This window comes from Epinephelus fuscoguttatus, linkage group LG14 (genome assembly GCF_011397635.1).
Source record: "Epinephelus fuscoguttatus linkage group LG14, E.fuscoguttatus.final_Chr_v1".
Classification (NCBI taxonomy): domain Eukaryota; kingdom Metazoa; phylum Chordata; class Actinopteri; order Perciformes; family Serranidae; genus Epinephelus; species Epinephelus fuscoguttatus.
The window spans coordinates 25,996,883-26,021,087 of record NC_064765.1 but is presented as its reverse complement, the minus strand read 5'-3'; the positions used below and the strand labels follow the sequence as shown (position 1 = coordinate 26,021,087).

Below are 24,205 nucleotides of genomic sequence, written 5' to 3'. Positions count from 1 at the left end.
TGAACAAGGGCTTCGTTAGATGTTTTCACAATAAAAGCAGCATGAACTACAGTCACTGTGACAGTTTGGTTCTGGCTGTGAGAAACACAGATAAACAGTGACTGTTTGTGTTGTGTAATGTGTCATTGTTTCAACACAGGTGACACAGTTCATCATAGACTCCAAAGCAGTGTGATACTTGGTTTGTCACATATGAGTGTGTATACTGCTGGTCTTTTCTAGCATGTGTTAGTCATTCTTATGGTATAAATTCAGTCACACTGGTTCCGCTCTAAATCATCGCAGCATGAATTCCCAGTTTGATCTCAGGCCGGTTGTAAGAACAGGTCCTCCCCCATCGTGTAACTGCATGAGCAACCTTGTCCACATGCGACACATGCAGCGCTGAGTCAGCACACAGTAATATAACAGACTCTTTCTTTCTCATCTCATGTCTCAGCATCAGGTGTCAGTCATAGCAGCAAACATGAAAGGAACACTCCTTTTTTTTCCTTTCATTTTAGGCGTCATGCTCGGCCAGAGACAGATGGTCTACGAGTAAAAATATCAGCGACAAGTGATTGGCTCCCAATTGCTGTGGCAGTTTGAAACAGCTCAGTTAGTTGAATATTGCATTAGCAATTAAAATGCCGTGGGTTCAGTCTCAGCTCACACTCCACACTTGAAATGTGTGCGTGAATCGTCCTGTGCTGTCACTTGGACGGACAAGTGAGCAGGATATCTGCCAAAGCTGTAAGCCAGGGCCTTATTTTCATCAGAGCTGCTACGGTGGATATCATGAGGCTTGCAAAGCTGACAGATTTGCTGCTTTGCCTCTTTGTCCATTGCCTCTTTCTCCAATCTAATAGCTCTGCCCATTGCTGATTTGCCCCGAGGGCTGAGGACACAATTCCCCTTCCTTTGATTTTCTAAAGAAAGGCCAGAATTCTAGGGAGACTGCATTTAACCTTTGGGAGATAGATAAGAAAGCTGCTCTATCGATTTGTTTTACTCGGAAAATAAGGGGTGTGACTTTCCTCTGGCCAGTTGGAAGGGATGCTGCTTTAATAGCTGGACAAGGCTGTTCTGGCAACGTGTAAACCATTTTGGTTAATGCTTCTAAAATACCATAAAAGGTTTTTCCCTGTCTTTGACATTTGTTACACTGTGGAGAATTTCTCACTGAAATTCAAAGTATGTAGGATTGAAATGAACTTGGCACATGTTTTCAAGTTGTTTGGATTCTTCTCATCTCAAATTTCAGAAGTGTACAGATTCTCTACAGGCGGCAAAAATACAACCAAATTAAAGTACTGAAGCAGTTTGAAGTGTTTGATGCCAGATAACTCAGAAATGACAGATTCTTTGACTGATGCAAAACATTAAACGGCTGCCATCACAAGTCTCTCATGTGTTGCCTCAACATCAGGACTCTTCCTCACAGTCGCCTTTATCTTAATCCTCTCTTAAATAGTGCTGTGGCTAGCCACCATGCTAACCACTGCCAAGTCTGAAGGTCGCATGCTTTTGATCTCTCAGTCTAGTCCAGCGCTTTATTATCTTTTAACTTTGTTTTCAACTCCAGTTAAGGTCTGAGCCAGTGGAAGAGTGGGAGCTGTCAGTGATACTCAGTGCAGATATAATGCTATTTAAATGCTAATGTGTTAAGAGGAGCAAAACGACCTTTACTCACACACTGCATGCGGGCGGAGCAGCAGCACAAAACAGAAGCCCTTAATAAATGAGCCTCTTCCTCTGAATCCCTTCCCTCCACAACTAGTGTCAGATGTAAGGTGTGTTTATCACCGTCAAGTCGAGCTTTGACAACATTGCAAAGCTGGATGGTCGTTCAGGTGTCAAATCAGACACAACTGAATGATTGCAGAATCTGCCAAGTGTCAGGTCTCTGACACACCAAGCCGATGGTTGTCTGTAGGTCAATGTCAGGCCATGGGTGAGCTTCCGTCACCCTATATTTCGTGGTGTGACCCGCACCATTGGCTGTGTCTGCCGTCGTCAGCATTTTTTCGGCGAATTCAGCACGTTGAATCTGCGTCAGAAACAGCAGAACCCATCTGTGAATGAAATCATTCTGATTGGCAGTTTGGCTCAGTCCATGAAAGGAGAAACGGAAGTGAGGAAAGTAAACAAATGGCTGAAGTCAAGTGGGCATGACATCAAAACAAACTTATTATATTGGATAAGTTTACCTTTTTTAGCCATAAGCTTGTTTGCAGAAACAGTTTCTAATTGTTTGTGGTGTAGTTTGCTAGCGCACAATAAATATGCTTTGTTCTTGAAACATCAGGTTGTGTTGTTACTGTGCTAGCTGGCTAGCGTCTTGAATCCATCCTGTCAGTCAGTCTACTGCTGCCTGCTGGCATGGAGTGTTTCATCTCGCATAGGCACAGCACATATGTGCTAGCTGGCCACTGGCTCTGGTTTTTGTGGTGTGTTCAGGTCAACTTTTTAGCCAAGACACAGGCGATGCGAGGCGCTGCAACAGTTGGCCTTCTTCTTCACTAGTTGTTTGTTGTCGGTTTGGTGTGTTTGGGGCTTTAAGTTGAATGTGATTGGTTTATTTTTACTAGGAAAATGTCTCCTTATCACAGAAAGACTTCTTGTCTCTGCAGTAAAAACATCTGCGTGTCTGGTGAATTGACATCGAACAGAGATATTCTTCTTTGTCCTCATCTGCATAATCATTACCATTACCCACTAAACAATTAAAAGCATGATCGCCTGACATTCAAAGATAATGCTGTCTTACCACCATATATTGTTCTGAAATTTAATTGCCATCCAGTTTCTATATTCACCTCCATCCCTGCAGTCCATCTTAGCAGTTGGCACTCTTGCCAGGAAGCCGATAATGTGATGGCAGGTGCTGGTATCAGTGTAAAAACAACAAGCCCTCTCCCTGTCCACAGATGTCACAGATACTTGTCTCCCTGTTTGCAGAGCACTTGCCAGAAGGATGCACACTCACTCAGAGAGAGCTGCTTTCCCTCAAGCCGCCTTGTGTAAATATTAAATAACCTTCGAAATGTTTTGTAGGACTTGCTTCTTGAATCATGCGTCTCTAGTTTTTTTTTTCTTTCCTGTAGCAAAACTTAAATTCTGTATCAGCAGAGGAAGAGGTGGGAATAAGGAGAAAGAGATACGGAGGGCGGATGAGTCTGTCATCTGTCGTATAATCCCAGGAAATGCCATAACTCTGCCGGTAGATAATTTATTCAGTGCAGCTCCCCGAGATACCTCAAGGAATAGTCAGCCGTCAGAGAAAGGCCTTGGAGTAAGACAGTGACATAACTTCAGACAGAAATGTAGCATCACATCAATCAATAATGCACCGTCATCCTTGTGCTGCAATTACAAGCAGGCAGTGAACTGGGCTGACTAAGGCCAAGCACGTTCACCTGATTTAGCCTGTTGAACTCTGTAGTAATGTTTTAATAGGCATTTCCAGCTCTGTGATGTGCAGTCTTACAAAAACAGTCCCTTCTGAGGAAAAAACGTCCTATCCTTTTTTTTTTTCTTCTTATGCATGCTTACCGTAGCCTGGATTAATTTTGCATCAGGCTGCCAAGTTAGACGTTCTCATGTAAGACTGGTAAACAACGAGAATTTGTTTTCATCTCGACAGATGGAGGACGGCAGCAGCAGAAGAGCAAGGCTGCACCTCAGGGGTTGAGATCTTAGACCTCATTAAAAATAAGTTTGAATGGAATAAATCTGATCCACTTTGAAAGATGAAAAGGAACATCCACCCTTAGTCACAATTCACTAACAGCACAGTAAGTCATTCTCGTGATCTTGGTCGGGTTTTCGGATTTGTGGATATGAGACTTTGTTAGAGCTATTTACATTTTTTTTTTAAAAAAGAGGAAAATCCCCCAATATACCCAGTGACAAACATCTTGAGGGCGCAGAGACAAGACCCAGAGGATTTTCAGTGTGTGAGGCTTAGACAGTTGTATTCAAATATAGAAGTATCCAATAAATAAAATCTGTTTTAACTTAATTATTGAGTAGTTGCTGGGTAGTTGCCAGAGGGGTTGAGGGATATACGATAAAGAGTGACACAACATAAATTTCCACGTCATTTGGTTCCTGTGAGTAACGTAACTATGGCAATGATGTATGATTTTTCCATTAATGTGATGAAGTAACCATGGTTTGTCAGGTATTTAATTTGCAGGACTACAGAAAGATTTCTGTCTGATTATTTCCTCCATAAGCACTGTATTTTATAAATGAAAAAAGGATTTTACCCATATCTCCAACTCCTGTTTGCAATTTCGTCTCTTATTAGAGCCTTTTTCCTTTCATTTTATAGTTTTGTCCAAAGGCTGAAATCTTTAACATTCCACACATTGTCCATTGTCCATCAGCAAAAGGAAATTAAAATTAAGAGCCCTGGGAGTGACTGGTCTTTCCTGGTCAGGTTAATTAAAATGACCTACTAAATTTTTCTCATTTCACATTTTATGGCGTAACGTTCAAAGGGAGACTCCACTGATTTTACACATCACAATCTGTTTGGAGGACTTTGGGAGTACTTTTTCATATGTGGAAAAAAGTTGTATACAACCTTTTGTGGCTCCAGTGGCTCCAGTTTGATTAATGGCCTCTAGTGATGTCACCTGAGTCAGCCCTGGTTGGGACTCAGGACTGCAATTTTGAAATTAAAAAAATCTGAAGGTATGGAGTTAGAAAGAAGTGAGCTTACAAGACCTTTGCAGACTTCTCATTTCTAGCTTTAGGCTAGCGGCTCAGTTCTACAATAGCCACTACTAACATAAGACACCCAAATCTCTGATCAAAGTGTCAGCAGTTGAGTTGTATTGTGGGTAATGTGGGCCAAGTTTTGACAAAAATGTACATGGAATACAAATGTTGATATCTCATGCTCTACTGCATCCATTGTGATCCTTTTTTAACTGTGCATGGTGTCTATAGTGTGCCATGATGGTGCTAGAAAATATTTTAAAGGTCCAGTGTGTAGGATTTAAGGGGAATATATTAGCAGAAATGGAATATAATATTCATATAATTATGTTTTCATGAGTGCATAATCACCTGAACAAGACTCTTTTTTCTTGCCTAAGCAACAGTGGTTTAGATCTGCATATGAAGCAGGTCCTCTTTAATGGAGTCCACCATGTTTCTACAGTAGCCCAGAATGGACAAACTAAACACTGGCTCTAGATAGGGCCATTTGCAGTCATGCATTTTTGTGTTTTTACATTGGCCACCATAGTTCTCTTCACTTGGCACATTGAAGAAGTGTCAGTTGGTTCGGCCACTAGATGGCACTTAGTCCTACATTCTTGACCTTTAAACAGAAGGAAGGAGCTGTTTAACGCAAACAGAGTCTCTGGGAAGGATAGCTGTGTTGCCCTGATAATGATAAGGAAAAAAAATTTCCCTAGTAAGAATTACTTGTGCAGCCCTACATATCCACATACAATGGTTCATATGATATTTTACGAATTAGCACCCCTACCAGCTAGGTCAGGTTTAGGAAAAGAAATCTAGGTTGGATGTAGCTTTGTCGTTCTTTATACTACGTCACCTGACTTCTTTCTTTGCTCCCGTCATGTGAGGGATGTCAGCCTGCAGCACGAGCCACATGATCACAGCCTCCTGGCTCACAATTATGTGGATGATATAGGGATTATAATGCATTACTTTTCACAGGTATAAGTAGAAACAGTGAATGAGAACTGCCTGGGTAGCCACAAGCTTGTCAAGGTGTTTTTCCTCCACAGCCACCAGGGTTCTCAAAGCCCTGCTGGTCCTTTTATTCACTCTATATGTGTCAATATATGAGGATTAAGTTTATAATGATATTTTAAGAATTGATTGATTTGTCAATACATTAATAGACTTGCTATAGATAGAAGTGCTATAATTTGACCTAAAACTCCTGTCTTCCTCTCTCTCCTCATGCCAGCTCATAAAAACTCTCCTTCATTTTATGGGGTTACCGTGAGAGTGAAAGTGCACATGTTTATGAGGCGTATCATTGGCAGCCAAGTGAGCTTAGATATTCTTTGTTTGTTTATTTCCTATTTCACAAGACAATGTGCAGATAACTTTGAACTATGGCTTGGGCTAAGCAGATTTTCATGGAGAAGCAGGTAATAAGGAAAAGACGAATGCAGACGGCAGACTGGCACTAATTAGCTAGATTAAACCTCATAAAGTGAAATAAGTATTCATTTGAAGGCATTTAGATTGTTCTCAGGATCTGTGTTTGTTGCAGATGATCAGTATTATTATTCAGAGGGCCATTCATGACATATAGCATGCTTACTGTCCCCTGTGGAATATTAACCCCCATCGTCCTGACATGATTCAAAGGGAGGACATTGTAATTATAGTGACAGCAGACGGTGGTGAGGCATAAAGATAAAATAAACCTATCGTCTGATTCAGTTTAATACATTGCAATAGAGCGCTGGGACATCTGCCCTTGGTGACCGATCAAACAGAATTAGGTTTTAATCTAAGGCTACATGGCCAACAGAGAGAAAAGAAGGGAGGGTGCATTTGGTGATCGTCTCCCAAGGACGCCTATCTGGCCGTACGCCTCACAGCGTTCTCCTCAGGGCTTTGACGAATGACACCAGCACCGCGGAGTGATAGGCTATTATTTCACTTTGCATTGGATAAATGGCAGTGCGGGCTCCTACCTGTCGCCTGCCTCTCTCTTCCTTTCATTCTTTCTTTTTTGCCTGTCTCTCTCAAGCAGTGTGCCATCACAGACCTGAATGGAAGGGGAAAAATAGGACAGCTGAGATTTTGTTGATTTCACTTTCACATTTCGGATGTGCTACTTTTTGAGTTTTTTGTGTCCTTTGTAGTTGAAGTGGATGTGAAGAGAGAATGGTGGATAATGACCAACCTGTTCGAGGACTTGTCATTTGGTACTAGGCTTTTTCCCCCCTCATCATTAAGTGTGATATGCATTTCTTTTTCTGGGAAAGTGCTTTTTTTCACCCATGTGATCTAAAATTCTCTCTCTCTTTCTCTTTCAGACCAGCAGTATTCATGGTCGCCCTCGCAGTACTTCGATGAGGACAGCTACTCCCCTCCACCCAGGAACATGAAGGGTCTCTCTGGCGGCCGCCCTGCCCAGCTCCAGCTTACCTCTCCCACCTCAGCCCACACCTGCGGCCTGGTTGATTGTGACCATTCCCTGGACCATCACCTCCACCATGGCAACTCGCGGCCCCCCTCCTACCTCCTCAGCCCCACAGAGAGCTGCCCCCTTGAGGGTCACCATCGCTGCTCCCCGCGGAGTTCCATCCACTCTGAGTGCATGGTGATACCGGTGTCCATGTCGGCCACCGACCACTCCATCTCTAGTAGCACTTTCCCCCGCATGCACTACGGCAGCGCTTCACGGGACAGCGGTGGCAACACTTCCGGCGGCAGGGATTCCCGAGATGACGGTGGCTCATCGTCACATGGGGGCAGTGGCAAAATGAACCGAATCCCAGCAAACCTCCTGGACCAATTTGAAAAGCAGATGCCACTGCACCGGGATGGCTTCCACACGCTGCAATACCAACGCACCTCCACCACAACCACGACCACAGAGCAACGCAATGAAAGCCCTGGGCGAATACGCCACTTAGTCCACTCGGTACAGAAGCTCTTCACAAAGTCGCACTCTCTAGAAGGTTCCTCCAAGATGAATGGTACCAAAAGCGACTCGCACCGGGACAGCTCACACCACCACCATCACCACCACCAAGGCCACCACAAACACAGCAAACGCAGCAAGAGCAAAGAACGTAAATCTGACGGCAGCGGTAAGCAGCGCTCAGGAGGTTGGTGGAGTTCGGATGACAACCTGGATAGTGACAGCACATACAGGACGCCCAGCGTCATGTCACGGCATCCTGTGGACCACATCAGCCACTGCTACCCTGACTCGATGCACGGCCACCTGGCTGGAGACCCGTCGCTAAAGACCTCCAAAAGTAACAACGATGTCAAGTGCTCGGCCTGCGAGAGCATAAGCATGGCACCAGAGGGAAAGTTCATGAAGAGGAGCTCCTGGTCAACGCTAACGGTCAGCCAAGCCAAGGAGGCCTACAGGAAGTCCTCACTCAACCTGGAGAAGCCCATGACGCCCACTGACCTCAAGCCCAACCTCAGGCCCTGCCACTATCTACAGGTGAGTTTGGTTTATTTTGATATATGTCAGTGGGGTTGTGTCTCTCAAAGATTTCCACTGTCTCAAATTGTGGGTGTCACCCAAAGTGACAAAATAGGCAAATATCCTGGATACATCCGCTGCCATCTTGCACTGGTGATGTCATTTGGAGCCAAAGTCGATCATGACGTCAAACTTTATTGTCATAGCATCAAATAGCTAATTCAAACCACACTTAAGAAAACGAACACTTAAGCGTTCATCAACATGATAACAAATACCTAAAATGATAGAAACTATCTTTGCTTTTATATTTGAAATGAAATTTTTTGTTTCGTCCCATACACTAACATGAAGGGGCAGGGTTTATGACCTGTACTGCAGCCAGTCATCAGGGGGCAATTGAGGTGTTTTTGCTTCACTTTTGAGATGTGTAAAGCTGCCGCCACATTACGTTTAAAGCCTACATGAAGCACCTCTACAAATCGCGCCCACCACCAGTACAAGACAAACCCACTTGATAGACCTTGATAATTTACATTATAAGTAATCAGATGTACCTTTCTTACCTTTACCCTAGTCTTAACCTCACCCACCTCTCTTTTAACCGAACATGTTATAGCTAGCTAAATGCCAACTTAGAATTTTTTTCAGGGCTTCTGGTTCCAGACCAAGGTACAAAGGGGGCTGATTATGGACTGGTGGTGGACAAGTTACGTAGCTGGTGCAGCTGTTCTTACTCGTCACATTTAGGGAGCTGTCTGTCATCCATCTTTATTATACAGTCTATGGATGGTACCCATGTATACGCAAATTTTGCACATTTACCGTTAAACTCTACAGCTGCTAATTTTACTGATGATAAAAACATGCTCGCATATTACTTGATGATGCCACTTGATTTTTGAAATTCACAGACTGATAAATAGATTTAGTTTATTTGAATGCACAGATATGTGGATGGTGAGATGATGGGTATTTTTTGGAGGGTTATCGGTGAGAGGGGAAGATGGTGATTTGAAAGCGGCAAGCAATTGAGGAGATGATAAAAACATTCATTTTTATCTCTCAGTCACTACAGTGATTGAGCGTCCATTCACCGTGATGTAAAATTCATAAGAACCTGAGGCACTGCAGCACAGAGAAAAACATCAGTCCCCAAACTAAAGTCTGTATTGTACTACACAAAGCAATCTTTTTCCACAGGCATCGGCGGCGCATAGACAAGGGAGAAAAGTTGCTCATCTCAGCTGGATTCCCAATTGATCTAAAAGACAGTGTTTTGTTCACAGCCGCCGTGGATATTACAATGTGAACCTGTCCTATGGCTCAGCATGTGGCTGGCGGCAGAAGGGACTAGCACAGCAGGATAAATCAATTAGCTCCCTAAATGATCTGTGCTGGAGGGGAAGAGTCCACAATGTGAGAATAAAAGACCAGAGATCAATGTTGATTTTTTTTTTACCGCATTGTTGCTTCGATTTTGCATGGGTTTCAGGCCTCAGAAAAGGTTAGCAGTTAGCTCAGGCCCATGATCAGCTCTACGGGAGACCCCATACCACCGCAGGGATCAATTCAGAGTGAGTCAGCACTTTACACAGAAGTGTCTCGCAGGTTTTATATGCATGCTGGAGGCTATATGAAGGAGAAAAATGAAAAGAAAGCATGCTTATAAATCCCAAATTGCAAAAGCAGGGAGAAATAGATTCTTTAACAACACTGTTCAATATACAACAATGTGATTTCTGATAGCATCATGTAAGTACCGCCTGCAGCCAAAATAATGTGAGCACTTCAGCACATTGGGGAGGGAAGACTAGGAGACTCAGAGCTCTAAGCAGAGAGTATGTTGCATGGATTAGAGACTGTTGTAAATGGAAAGCCAATACATTACTCAAATCAGCCAATGGAGCCAAAGAAGCCACTCAATCTAAGCTTACGTCAACAGAAAATGTTTAAGAGGACTAATTTTGACTAGGGTATTTTTAAACATAACTGATGATCATTTTGAACCAGACAGGCAGTGCACTCATCCACTCAAATTTTTTACAATCCCACTAAGTGCAGTAATCTCTCAATGAGAGAGTCTCAGTGTTTAGTGCCCCCCCTCCCTTTCCTTACTTCCATTTGGTCATTCAGCTGAGGTAGTGTCCGAGTCGCAGCACTATAAACACTTCTAAAAATATCCCCCTCTCCTCCTTCCTGCCGCAGGGCTATATTTAGCCCAGCGTTATCAATCCAATCCGTGCAGGGTGACACATCTTCCCTCCCCGGAGGAGAATCAGTGCCCTCTCAGGGAGCTTTGAGATGTTTCGAAGGAGAAAGGGGAGAGAAAGTTGAAGATACATAACCGCCGAGTTCTGTGCCTCTGTGAATGCATTGAGATACTCCAGGAAGCAGAGGGGAATAAATGGCAAAAGAGATGGCTGTTTTTGCTCCCCTCGGCTCCTGCTGTTGCTCATCACCAGGAGCAGTCAGGCCGAGAGATCGAGCCAATAGTCAGGAATGATACTTTGCTCACACAGAGGGGTCACATGGCAAAGTTTTCACTTCCTGCTGCTGCTGAATTGGGATTACCCACAACTGTCTGCACTGTAACAATATAAACTGTATTCTGGGAGAGTGTGTGTGTGTACTGAGTGTCTGTCCATGTGTGAGTGAGAGTGTATGTGTGTGTGGGGGGGGGAGCTTTTTTCTATTTATCGCACACCAGATGGTTTGATGATGTGCGAGTCACCTTGTTTGCGTCCTTGGTTGATGACGGAGGGAATGAAAAACTTCTGAAGCGTTGTAAAAGTATGAGACAGCAAATGGAAAGATATGCAGAAGTCGTCTCGCTGAAGCGTCTGTATGTTAATCTGTGTGCATGCAGCAGGCGTGTGTGAGTGAGGTAGCGCATGTGTATGTACGAAAGATCGATTAACTGGACATTGGGGAAGACAGAGATAGATTGATATTGGCTGCTCTTTCTCTGAAATGACAAATGTTGCAGGATCAGACCTGGCATTCGCCATCGCTCTCTGTCTCAGGCTAAGTCATTTCACAAATTAGCCCCAATTAACCTTCCACAAGACACACACATACACACACATACACAGAGATTTCAGGGTTTAACTGTGAGCTGGATATTAATGAAAGGGGGTGACTGTGGCAAAACATTCCTCAGTTGTTGGTGACAGGCTCACCTGGATGAATTTCAAATTCAGCAATTTGTAAATATAGGTGTGTGTGCAGCCATCTCTCCCTTGCTCACACACTCTCCAAATTAGACATGCAAATGCACCTGGACTGCAGCAACAGCTGTAATCCATGCCTCCCCCACCTTCCCTGCACCCGGCCCGTAACTTCACAGCACAATAACTTTGTCTTACTGACAACCCTCAGCCCTGATTAAGTCAGCTGCTCCAGCAAACGCTGCTCTGTTCTCTCCCTGCATACAGTACTGTAGTACAAAGGCAGGATTAGTCTTTGATAGTTTTGCTGATAGGGCATTGCGGAGGGATTTAATAAGCCAATTAATTGCCATGTTGGCTTGCCAAAGGTGGAGCTTGAGAGGCAGAAAGGCTTAAATTACAAAAGGGAAGTGCAAAGCAGCAAAAACAAAACTGGCACTGTGACTGAAAGCTACAGTAACACCACCTACATGCACAGGGGTTCCCTAACTTTTTTTATTAAGGGCTTCCCAGATAGCTATCAGGTCATGAAGCACTACTTAGTAAGATTTTGTCGCAAGAACCCCCGGGATCAGACAGCAGTTTGTTACTAAATGTAACTCATCTGTGGCCTGGGGCGACAGCATGGCTTTGTGGTTACCAACGTGTCAGTGAGCATCTGCTCATATTTAATTGTCAATTATTAAGCACATTCTCTCTTATCCTTTCTGCCTGTGCTACAGCTCTCCCAGTCCAAATCAATAAAATTGGCCAGTTATTATAGCATCCTAATTTTTGTAGGGCTTATACCAATATGTTCTGCATTAGTCGCATTTTCAAGAATACTTCACTTTATAAGACATTTTGTGCACAGTTGGACCTGCCTTGGAGTGTTATGGTCTGAATTTGGATAATATGTAGATGTGTTAAATAGGGATCCCTGGCCATTATTGTTTTGGCTTTGATTTGGTATTTCTTTTTTCAGCGTGTCCTGTTCCGTCTGTTATGTTTGTTTATAGTTTTCTGTATGGTACAGTTTGAACAGCTCTTTCCAGCAGGCAGCCATTTCCAGAAAAAAAAGTCTCTTATATCCAACTGTGTGGTATCTTCCCAGCACCAGGCAGCAGACAGACAAAGCCACAGCAGCTGGTGAAAGAGATAAAAAAAATTTTCTCAGGAGTTGGTGGAAAACAGACCATATCATTTATTAAAACTTAAGTCAAAATAGAAGTTAACAGATAAATAGGATAAGAAACATCAGCGAAAAAAGACATGCATGAATGAGGTTTATACACTCACTGCCACTTTATTAGGTACCTTGCTAATACTGGGTTGGACCCCCTTTTGCCTTAATTCTTGGCAGCAGAGATTCAACAAGGTGCTGGAATCATTCCTCAGAGATTTTGGTCCATGTTGTCATGATGACATCACACAGTTGCTGCACATTTGTCGGCCGCACATCCATGATGCAAATCTCCCATTCCACCCCATCCCAAAGGTGCTCTATTGGATTAAGTTTCTGCATTTCCACTCCAATGTGCTAGTACACAAATTGCAGGAAACACATGTGAATGGAAGTGCACCTAGAGGGATGGTCATTGTAGGATTTGTTATGAATATTACACTGACAGTGTTTAGCTTTGACTTGTAAATTACCACCACTGAAAGGCAAACAAATATTGACCCTGTTACATTGAAATTAAAAGGTAATAAAACAATATTGAGAGACAGATAAATGTCACAAGTTACTGTCAGAATATATTAGGATTGTAGTCAGATATTAGACTTGGAAATTAGCCTGATGTGCTTTTCCTCAGCACTTTCCTCCAGCTAATCTGAGGGAGCTCCATGTACTGCCATGCCCGCTGGGAGGTCTGTTCCCAGTGGGTCTGCCCCGGGGTCTCCTTCCAGTCAGTTGTGGTTGGAACACCTCCGATGGGAGCCAAGCAAAAAGTGTCTTTGACACCAAGATCCTCCTAAACTCCTGAGCTTTACATTCTCTCCCACACTCTGAGACCATCAGCCTGTGGAGAAACCTCAACCCGGCCAACTGAAATAATAATAATGAGATGTGTAGGTAGGGCAGATGTATTTCTAATGTGTAGATGGGTAAAAATGTGGTTTTGTGTCATGCAGCAAACCAAGGCAGGCAAAGAGTAGGTAGTAGCATTAGGGAACCACATGCCCTCTTTTTTATCTGCCATCAAAATGTGCCCAACGATGTGTTATACTCTTGTTAGATTCCTCTGGAAATGTTTCGTTTTGTAGGCTGTACTTTTTCTGTTCCTCAAGGTTTCTCCTTTTTTCTGTCTGAATGGTTTTTCTTTTTTAGGTTTGCCTTGGCCTCTTGAAGGGTGACTGGCTCGATGTGTTTGACTGAATTGGTTTGTTCTGTCCTGTACTTTTTTTGAGTAGTGTTCTGTACAGGCAAAAAAAAAAAAAACTAGCGCTACACAAAACGAATGATCAGCCTCTGCCTAAATCTGATGTTGATGATGGTGATGTTCTATGTTTCCTAGTTTGACTTTTGATGACCCATAGAAAGTGCTTTTTGCATTTAGCTGTCAGTTTTAAAGGGCCAGTGTGTAATATTTGGCATGGTTTATTGTCAGTCTGAATCTGAATCTTAATATTCTACCCATTAATATGTTTATACAAGTGTATAATCGCTATAAAATAAAATTTGTTTGGTTTTCGTAGCCTCATAATTATGCTTTTATATATATATATATATATATATATATATATAGCAAGGGCCTTGCTTTAGAGAGGTCGCCATCTTGCGCCGCCATGTATGTAAGGCTGCCCGGCGGACAATCCAGCCAGCCAGAGAACACATTTCGCGTGTATAAATAAACCAATGAAGACAGCGGAAGGAAGGAAGGAGGAGGAGGAAACAGCAGAGAGTGTTAGTAGTTCATCGATGGAGAGTAGTGAAAAGTTTTTTTTAGTTATAAAGTTTGCAAATGGACCACACTTACCACGCAACAGGAAAGAATGAACTCGAACCGTCATCTGCGAGGAAAAGAAGACGCAACTTCACTCCTTGTGATGCACTCTCTGCAGCGCTTTTCCTCCTGATGATATATCTCCCCAACGATGGTAGCAGTAGCACCGAATCCCATTCTGTGCATTCAGCCTCTCTTCTCGCCCGCTCAGCATCAAACACATGGAGTTCCTCATCTGTATGCTCCGGCTCAAACAGGTATGGCTCTGGGTCTGTGTCCGCTACAAGAAACTCTTCAAAATTGCGTTCAAAGTTGTCCATTGCAGCTACTATAGTCCAGAGATATTGCTAGGCTAAATAAACAGCTGAGCTCTGTTTACCCGCTACGCTGTCAGTCAGTGTGCGGGCTGGAGATTGAGCAGAGAGGGGAGGGGGGTCCCCACTCAGTATGGTAAACGAGTGTGTGTGTAAAGTTATGGAGTGTGTGTGTTACGCCAGAAGAGTCAGAGTTTGGGACGGAGTCTTTTACCCCCTGGAGTGTTACTGGAGTTTCTGGAGTGCAAGTGAGCCCTGCAATCTAGAATTTGACCACTGATGTCACTGTTTTCAACCCATTTTACACACTGGCCCTTTAAATGTGGGTGAAGGGAGGGGAGGTGATAAGAAGTTAGTAAGAACTTTAACTAGCCTCTTGAAACACAATAGATCTAATTACTGTATCAACTTCTGTTGCATTCAACTCTGTTTGCTGTGATGGATGTTTCAGTATCATTGATCAAGCTGCAAAGCCGCCAATGCAAACTTTAGCATGCTAACACAATGATAAACCTGATAAATGTGAGCATGCTAGCACTCTCATTTAGGGCCTGTCGATATGCTAAATTTAGCATTTAGCTCAAAGCAGTACTATCCCCAAGTACAGCCATCACTGTTTGGGCCCTTTCTTACACCCAGCTCAGTGTTATTCCAAGTTTCAGATCGATGGGTTGTCATTTTCATGTAAGTAGCAAATGTATTTGCGCCCATCTGTGCACCCATGGGCGTGTCTTAAAATGAGGTGTGGTCAGGTGCATTGTTAGCAGGCTGCTATTTTGAGGCAGCAGAAAGTGATTGGGCCATTGATCAACAAAAACCTGGTCTGAAGTCAATGGTGCATTATTTTCCTGCTATTTCAAGGCAGCATTGTTCAGATAGTAGGATGTGCCCACATAGGCGCTTACACTCTGCTTATTACACACAGGGATGCACAGATGGGATGCGGGTGGATGAAATGATATATCATTATTAAGGAAAATATTAATTACATTCTCTAAAATGTGAGCATTGCAGAGAGCAGAGCTGCTGTCTGACTCCCCAATTAAGAGAGATGCTGCGCACATTCACACAAGGATCAGCATAACTTATTTGTTTGTTCAGAAGCTAAAATTTTATAAGTACACGTTTGCTACGTAATTGTCCCACAATGTTTGCTGCAGTGACATTGCTGCTGTTACTGCATTACTCCTAGCAGAAAACTGCTCTGACACTCTGATTGGTTAAATCCATGTTATGCCTAACACACACCTATAATTAATAAAGGGACTAAATATAACTCTCCTGTCTCTTGTGCTTTACTTTGTGCATGGATTATGTGCCGTCTAAGAGGCGAAAGAAGAGTTGGACATCCCCTAAATGCATTTTTGCCACTTAAGATCATGTGCTATCAATCATTTAAATGGGGCACTGTGTCTTATTATAAGTTTTTGCACACTGAGAGTAGATATTCTGGTGATCATCACAAGTTAGATTACTGCTGGACTTAGAAGGAACATTGGTTGTTGCTTAGAGTGACACAGTCAGAATCAGACGGACGACATGATGGACATTTGCTCACTTAATGCAATTTTTCACACACCGTCCAGTGCATGACTGTCTCCTTTTATCGCCGACTGTGTCTATTTACACCTCCATGCTAACATCTGATAGCATTAAGTGTCAGTAAATAAACAACACAGAGACGAGACAAACACAGACGAAATGTTGCACACGTGGGCGTATATGTGTGAAAGAGAGAGACGAGAGATGAAGAGTTGGCGGTGGGCGTGCGGTAGGTGTTTGGTCAGGTAGGATAACAGTCGGCTAGTAAGAGAGAGAGAGAGAGAGAGAGAGAGAGAGAGAGAGAGAGAGCAGCACCTGCTCCGACACACAGCGCAGCCATGCAATCTTGTGGGAGGAAATGAGGGGCTGGAGGCAGGTGGGTGAGATTACAAATGACTGGATCTTTAAGAGCTCTCTAACTCTCTTCTTTTCTTTCTCTCTATCTCAGTCTTTTCCCCATAATTCTACACCGTTTCCTTCCTGTTCTGCCTCTCCCTCTCTCTGTGTCTCACTCTCTTCCTGTCCATCTGTCTATCTCACTCTGTTTCTTAACTTAATGGCAGTGACTTATGTTTCTTAGTGGGAGAGGTGCTGTGTATAGATAGAGCCGCAGAGTTAATCAATGAAATGCACTGCTGCACTGCAGGAGCATTGGCTGAGGCCTGCCTAGCCAGCACACACACACACACACACACACACACACACACACGGCTCCTACAGAGGCAAAGATCAAAGCACTGAAAGTAAAGGTATGTGCACGCAGCTAATGTGCCAATGTCTGCACAATCCTGCTATGAGATGCTTGTGAGCCATTTCCCCAGTGGTAATTATTAGCAAAGTTAAAGTGCGAAAACAGCTCGGGCGTACAGAATGTGTAAGGAGTTGTTGCCATAAGAGGAAACCTTGGTCATAGCACATGTAAAAATAATTTTCCCCAAGTCATGCCTGTTTTATATTGAGCAAAATCCAATTAGCTAAAGGAAGTAAAAGTTCTGTTGTTCTGATAATGTGACTTTAAATATGGATCTTCACACTCGAGCTGTGAAGTTTCACACAGCTCCCACAGACTTAGGCTCATATTCACAAAGGGCTTGGCGTCATTGCCTTACAATGTGCTGATGAACAGAGCAGGATCTGGCACATTTATTTAGAAACAACAGAATCATCAAAACACGCAGAATAATTGCACATGGCAGCGGGCGTCACCTCTGAATCCCACGTCTTCCTTTTGTGGGAACTTTGGGTGAAGGTGAGCCCTCACGTTGACAAGCGCTCATATTTCAACTCCATTTAGGGACGCCATGTGTGTTTTCACAGCAATCAATACGAGCGCTGTTTCTTTATCTTCACGGGGAGACACGCTACAATCTATCCAGTTTATCAGCGAATCCAAATTAAACAAATCTCGCCACAGCTTGCGCCTGTCCTCTGGCGTTGCGTTCATTAATTAGACGTCTAAAAATATCAAACCCCTCCAAGACTTAATTAACCCATCGACTCCATTTGGTAGCTGGTGCATGCCTGTCTTTGGAGGGGAGATGAATGACTTTTATCAAAGTGTGTGTTCCGAGTGTGTGTTCGTGTCTGCTTGGGTGCACATCTGCGCGTGCATGTTTCTGAATAGAGGGCACCGCTGTATGTTTTCTGAATTCACACGTCCTTTTCTGCACAGGTGTGTTTCTGTGTGTGGTTGTCTAAGTGCGTCTTCTTGTGCTTCATATACATTTTGTCTTTTTCTCTTTTGTCCTGATGTAACACCACAGCCTCGCAGTGAAATTTGCTATAGAGCTTTACAGACCTAGAGGACACACCGTAATCCCCATCAATCATGCCTTCCTCCTCGTGCCAACGTCACAACACAGATGAAACATAAAAGTCGAAGGCTGCTTTGACCCGGCGTTCTGTGTGATTAACAAAGAGTGGGTGGTAATAAAGCCATAATTGATCAATTATTCAAGCTGTTTTGATTTGATGTGACACTTGTTAGAATAGTAATCGTGGGTGGGCGTGCTTTGATGCCAGAGGTTAGTAGAATTAGTGTCAGGGGGAAGTGGTTTTTTCAGGCTGTAAATGAATGGATGCCTTCAATGCTGTTGATTAATTTTGTGTCTTCTGTTGAGAATTCCAGCTGCTTTTTATGCTTTCCAGATAAAAAGAACTGATGGTTTTATTCTTAATGGTGCAGCGTTCGGAAAGGATCTGTTATTTGTTTCTTTATGAATAATAACCGCATTTCAATTGTTATTTTCCAATAGATGACATTTGCTTTAGAAAATGATTAGAGTCATGTGTCTGACGCATTAGTGACATTTGGATGCAGCCTATCTCCTCCTGACATTTCCCAAAGCCAGTCAGCAGCCACCCAGTTCATTGTGAACCTGTGAGTAGTGTCTTAGTCACTGATTGGCAGAGGAAAATTTTAGAAAACATAGAATCAGTATAATCACACATTAATACAGTATTTGATAGAGGTTGGGAAGCTATTTTAAAGATCTTCTAGAGTGCAGTTGATCCAGTGTTACTGTAAAGTCAAAGAAATATGGACCCAAGTCAGATTTAACTTAATGAAATCTAGAGCGGGGGCGGATTGGCACCGTGCCGAGGCTGATCCAGCTGCCAGGATGTTAAAGTGACGGATGGATACAGCATCAGAGAAGCCCTCAACTTCCACACAGAATTTAATGATTACTGACAATGTCATATTTTATAAGTGCAAATCACTGACCATGTAAATGTGTGTCCAGCTGAGGCCTCTGACCGTCGCACACCGTCAGCAGAGTGCAACAAGGTAAATCTAAAAAGGAAAATAAAAAAAAGCCGGATGAAAACTGAGAGAGGTTTGTGCTTCTGTATGACTGTAGTGGGTCTCTGCATCTGTGTGTTGTGTTGTATCATGTGTGTGTGTTTGTTTGTAGGACCCTGACTCAGCTGCTCCTGTTGTCGTCCCAGTAATTGAACCCTGTTGTACTGTTCAACTAAAGCAAAACGAGAGAGTATGCGAGTTAGAGAGAGGGGGAGAAAAAGAGAGCGCGTGTGTGTAATGAGCTCGCGAAACAATCATCATCAGTTCATTACAATGAGTGGGTGAAGTTAGCCCCGCAGATTTTAATAAGCCACACCACCGTCTCCAATACAGAAAACTGTTAGGATCATTTAATAACAATTCTACATGTTGTATAATGGCGTGTACCATAATGGAGTCACATTTTTCTTTCACGCCAAGAACATGATCCAGAAAATAATTTTGCTCCACATGATGTGTATTCAGAAATGTTCTGCTGTAATGATTATACCAGTTACATGTGCTCTGTGCAAAATGGATTCCAATGACAAAATTGCCTGTCTGAGCGAAGCATGCCAGACTAATGTCAAAGTGCATCGACCTCCACTTAAAACTGCAGGATACTCTTGATTGTCTTCCTGCTTGCTCCATCATTTAGCACTGCCGCAATGCTGCCTATTCAGTGCGAAATATTTACTTCATATGCAGTAAAGACAGACAGCATGTGCAAGTGAAACACCTTGTTCTCAGTCTGAATGGGATAATGGCGACGCCGACGTCTGGATACTCAATTACCTGGTTTAACGAGTGGAAGAAAACTGCATTATGTAAACTCCCTGGCTTGTTTTGATGGCAGGTTTCCATGTGCAATAGCTACAACGCGGCGAGCAAAGATAACTCCTTTTCTCCATTTTCAAGCTGTATTTTTTTTTAACCGGTGTGAAGGTTTTAATGTGTGTTGACTCATCGTGAAAATGGTCCTGTGTAATTCAATGGATGGAACATGCTGTGACAGAGGTAGGGGGTTCAATTCAAGTGTCTATCAAATGGCAAATTGCTTCATTGCTGGGAAATGTTCTAACACTGGTTTTTATGGTCTTAGTGTTTTAACATGGCAGTCAGATTTATATGGTCCTCCAGGAGTTAAGAAAAGTCTCACCTTTCATAATATATTAAATATTGCAATGGCGTTGAGACCTTGCAATGCAGATATGGGGTTAGAATGTACTTTCAGTGTGCACTATTATGACCTTTTACCCATGGTAAAACTCTAAAAATCCCTGCTCAGCACCAAATGGCTGACAGAGAAAGTTTGCCATGAGCTGATGAACATGAGAGATATGTAGCAGTTAGAGAGTGACATATTTCCCTCAGGAATTGGTGGAGACCAAAGTAGAACTAATGGAGAGTGAATTTTGGATTTACATTCATCAGGCAGCCCAATGTTGCTCTGTGTCTGCTGCATGTCTAAACAGGCTACCATGTCTGCCACAACAACTTTATAAAGCAATAATGTGACATTGTTGTGTGTTTACAGCTTCTTACACCGCCTCAAGTGGCCAAAGCATCTACTATAACATTGACTATTTACCCTCTTTATGCCACCCAGGTGCCCCAGGATGACTGGGGGGGTTACCCTGGCGGTGGGAAGGATGACGAGATCCCTTGCCGTCGGATGCGGAGCAGCAGCTATGTTAAAGCCATGGGGGACGAGGAGAGCGGAGAGTCGGACTCCAGCCCCAAGACATCGCCTCAGAAGATGGTGCGGCCCGACGCCCTGGTCAAGGCCATCATCAGACCCAGGGACCTGCTGGATTCCCAGAGGTACAACACATGCCTCTTAAAGATGTCATAGTGTTTGGCTCTTTTTTCCGTCTTTTGTCTTGCATGTCCCTCTTTATGTACTCACTTCACCTCTAAGGTCGATCCTGCAAAGCGACCATTGTCCATCTTAACAATTCTCCGTCTCATTTTGTGTCTTTAAATTATAAAGGTATACTGTGCAGGACTTTCCTACAAATCAGTGTATAGACTTCCAGCTGGCCACCACAGATGTTAGACTTTGATATTTGGTTGAATCTAGGTTGTGACGTTGGGTGACAAAAATTCAATGTAGGGACAATCTCTAATGCGTGTTTCATGTGTGTTAACTAACCAAAATCCAACGTTTTCCAATCGCCTCATGCCAACGTCATCTTGATGTAGAACAACGGCATTTAGTCAAAAGGTATGGAGACCTAAACCCAGTGTCTGCAAAACCGCACACTGTTAGCATCCACACAACGTGAAATTCAAGCATTGTTGCACATTGAATATATCATCAATCTGATTTTCATTCCCATCAAAATTTAAGGTCTGTCCAACCTAAGACTCTAATGTCTCTCTGACATCATATTGACGTCTGTTGCCAGCTGGGCTCACACAAGAATAATCTCTCTAAATCATCACTTATGATCCATTAGAAGTGTGTGGCAGTGTATTTATCTGCAGAGTCGCTGCCCAAATGCCGGACTGTAAGCACCACTCAACCAAGAGGAAGCTATGAAAACGGCGGACATAGCACCCCAAAAAAAAAAAACAGCCATAAAAAGCTTGTTTTTCGAATCAAATCTCATGATGGTTTTTGCTTTGACTTTTGCTTTTGCTGGCAGTACTACAATTCCTGCATTGTATACCTTTGAAATAATCATGTCTAAGAAATTTATGTGATTTCATTTTTTAGTTTTAGTTTTAAGCCCATTGATCTTGGTGTTCCCTGGGAGGGATTCTCCTGGGATCCCACCTGGGCACACTTAGAACTTTTAGAAATACTACTAGGGGGTGCCAGAGATACAAAGTTTTGAATTCTACACATACTGGTTTTAAGCAAATCAATCAATGGAATTCCAGAACATTTCCAGAAACGTCACATATTGCAATGATTGTATTTCTCAAAATCCTGAAAACTTCATGATTTGGTGGAGTGGAATTATCCCAATGCATGTTTTGTGTTATTTTCAAGACACGCTTCTTCTGTGTTCCTATTTTGCATTTTAAGAGTAAACTTTTCCTCAGCTTAGTATCTGTTTATGTTTTGAGCAACATCATACTTGTTATTTATTTGCTTTATTGCATTCCCTGCAGCAGTGTTGACGTGTGCTCGTGCCCCACCACTACATCAGTGTCAAGCACTTGATAGCTGAACCCTGTACTCATTAAAATCCCTTCACGGGTATTTATATCAGTGTCTTCAACTGTAAGAAAGTGTTGAGTGCATTCTTCTGGGATGCGTCCCATTAAATGGTGAGGAAACGGAGGGCTTTTGTTTTGGTTACTCGGTGGTGGAAGAAAACGCTCATAAGAGGATTACATGATGAGACAAGCTGAAGACAATGTCACAGAAAAATGAACACAAGCAACTATGTTATGGAGAGATACAAGGAGAGTTACTATGATTGCAGCATTAACAAGTCCATTAGATTAGGATGAAATTATATAATTGAGCACTTGTTCCAAAAATGAATAACCTCACCTGTAATATGACCATTCAGTAATGGCTTTTTCCCCCAAGGTATTTTCTGAGGTTCTGTTATCATTAACATAAATATTAAGATTAGCTACTTTTCTTGATATTTATGTGAGCAAAGCCAATTATAGTGAAGTAAGATACAGCGATGATACACTGCAGAGGTTATTCTAAATCTGTTTTAGGTCAGGAATGGATTCCTTTCTGTTTCTTGCTGCGTTTACTGTTTGTTGTATGTCCTGATAATTGTCTGTTTTATCCCTGTTCCACATTTGCCTCACCCTTTGTTGCACCTCACATCCTATCTCCATCTTTGTTTATTTCATTTATTAGTTCCAGTTCACTTAAACATGGCACTTTGTAAACACCAGTCACAAATACAAAAGACCATCATCTGTCAGTTGTTGTTACTCAGAGGTTGCTAAAAAACCTACTCTTCCTATTATTTCCACCAGGATTTGGATGTTCATTTTTCACTTATGAATCCATAAGTAAAACTATTCAAATGTTACTTATCGCCTTATTTTACTCCCCATTGTGGTTTTAAATTGTATTGTTATAGTACTTCAGACACCGAATTATTGCATTGTGCGTTGCAGATTCATCTTTTCCAGTCTTTTTTTTTTTAAGGTGGCAATACGAGAAAGCCGATTCACTTTTGTTCCCTCTTCAAAGGGGCCTGTCCCTCTTTGTTCACAGCAGAATGTGAAAGCAGTAATTACAGCTGATATTCGTAAGTCTATTTTAATAATATGACAGTTTAAAAAATGTCCCAGACCTGCTCTTTCAAAGCACGATCTTTTTATCTGCTTTTGCTCTGTTTCGCGAGCCGTGTGTGCATGTACCAGTCAAGGTTTGAGTCAAGAGTGGAGGGCCATTAGCCGCACCGTAGCTTCTCATTTTTAGAAAGTTAGATGCAGGTTTTCCTTTAATTTTTCATTTCTTTGTGAGAAAACTTTAAAAGTAAGTTACGCTGTGCTTTAATGACCCCCAGAGGCTCTATTTGTGTTCACCAAAGGTGTATAGAGAAAAGCGTAGTCAAGATTAGAGATGCAGAGGCAACTGTGATGCAGTTTGAAGTCAGATTTGGTTTAAGAGGAAAATACACATAAATTTGTTGTGGGCCTCCCTTCATTTATGACCAATTAACTCATCCATCCCATCAGTTAAAATCACTGTGAGTGACTTGGAGTTGCAGAAATGATTCAAATAATCTAAAAATATTGCTGAATTAGTTGAAAAATTAATCCAAGTGGACAAAAGTGTCCTGTCAGTGCCATGATCAGTTGTGTAGTCTGCGTGATATGGTGGTATACACTGCAAAAGAAGCTCCAGGATTTCCGTCTACCCACTTAAAATTGCAGACAGATATGTAACAACATAGTTTTGTGAGAAAACTTTTACCTCGGCTATTTGTTTTTGCAAATACAAGGTCAAGAGATGTGACAGCAATATGAACAAATGCTGCAGAACATGCAGAGAGACTCTTATGAAGCATGATAAGTGGTGACTTCCCATAAAGGAGGGGAAATGATAGAAAAGGAAATTCAGGACCTTCTGCCACTACGTGCTTGGACGACTGGCATTAAACGCTAATGCTAAAGTGACTAAAAGCTGCTAGAATCATCATCCCATCAACGTCACAATTATCTCCCAATTAACTAAGTTCAAGTCGAGTCAGTTTATTTGTATAGCACATTTAAAAACAACAGGAGGTAACCCAAAGTGCTTTCCAGTGGAGGTAGATAGGTTAGGATCTGCCTCAATGCAGGTACACGGAATTAAAGAAATAAAAGGCAGTAATACATCA

The 24,205-nt window shown here is 42.6% G+C and overlaps 1 protein-coding gene across 6 annotated transcripts in view; it reads left to right on the top strand.

Annotated features, from left to right (window-relative positions):
- Nucleotides 1-24,205, top strand: part of dlgap2a (discs, large (Drosophila) homolog-associated protein 2a) — a 221,366-nt gene that overhangs the window by 142,539 nt on the left and 54,622 nt on the right. For all 6 annotated transcript variants that reach the window (XM_049595251.1, XM_049595248.1, XM_049595247.1 and 3 more), the window contains 2 exons: nt 7,026-8,173; nt 20,500-20,714. In XM_049595251.1, coding sequence (XP_049451208.1) covers nt 7,026-8,173; nt 20,500-20,714 — 1,363 coding nt within the window. The remainder of the gene's footprint in view (nt 1-7,025; nt 8,174-20,499; nt 20,715-24,205) is intronic.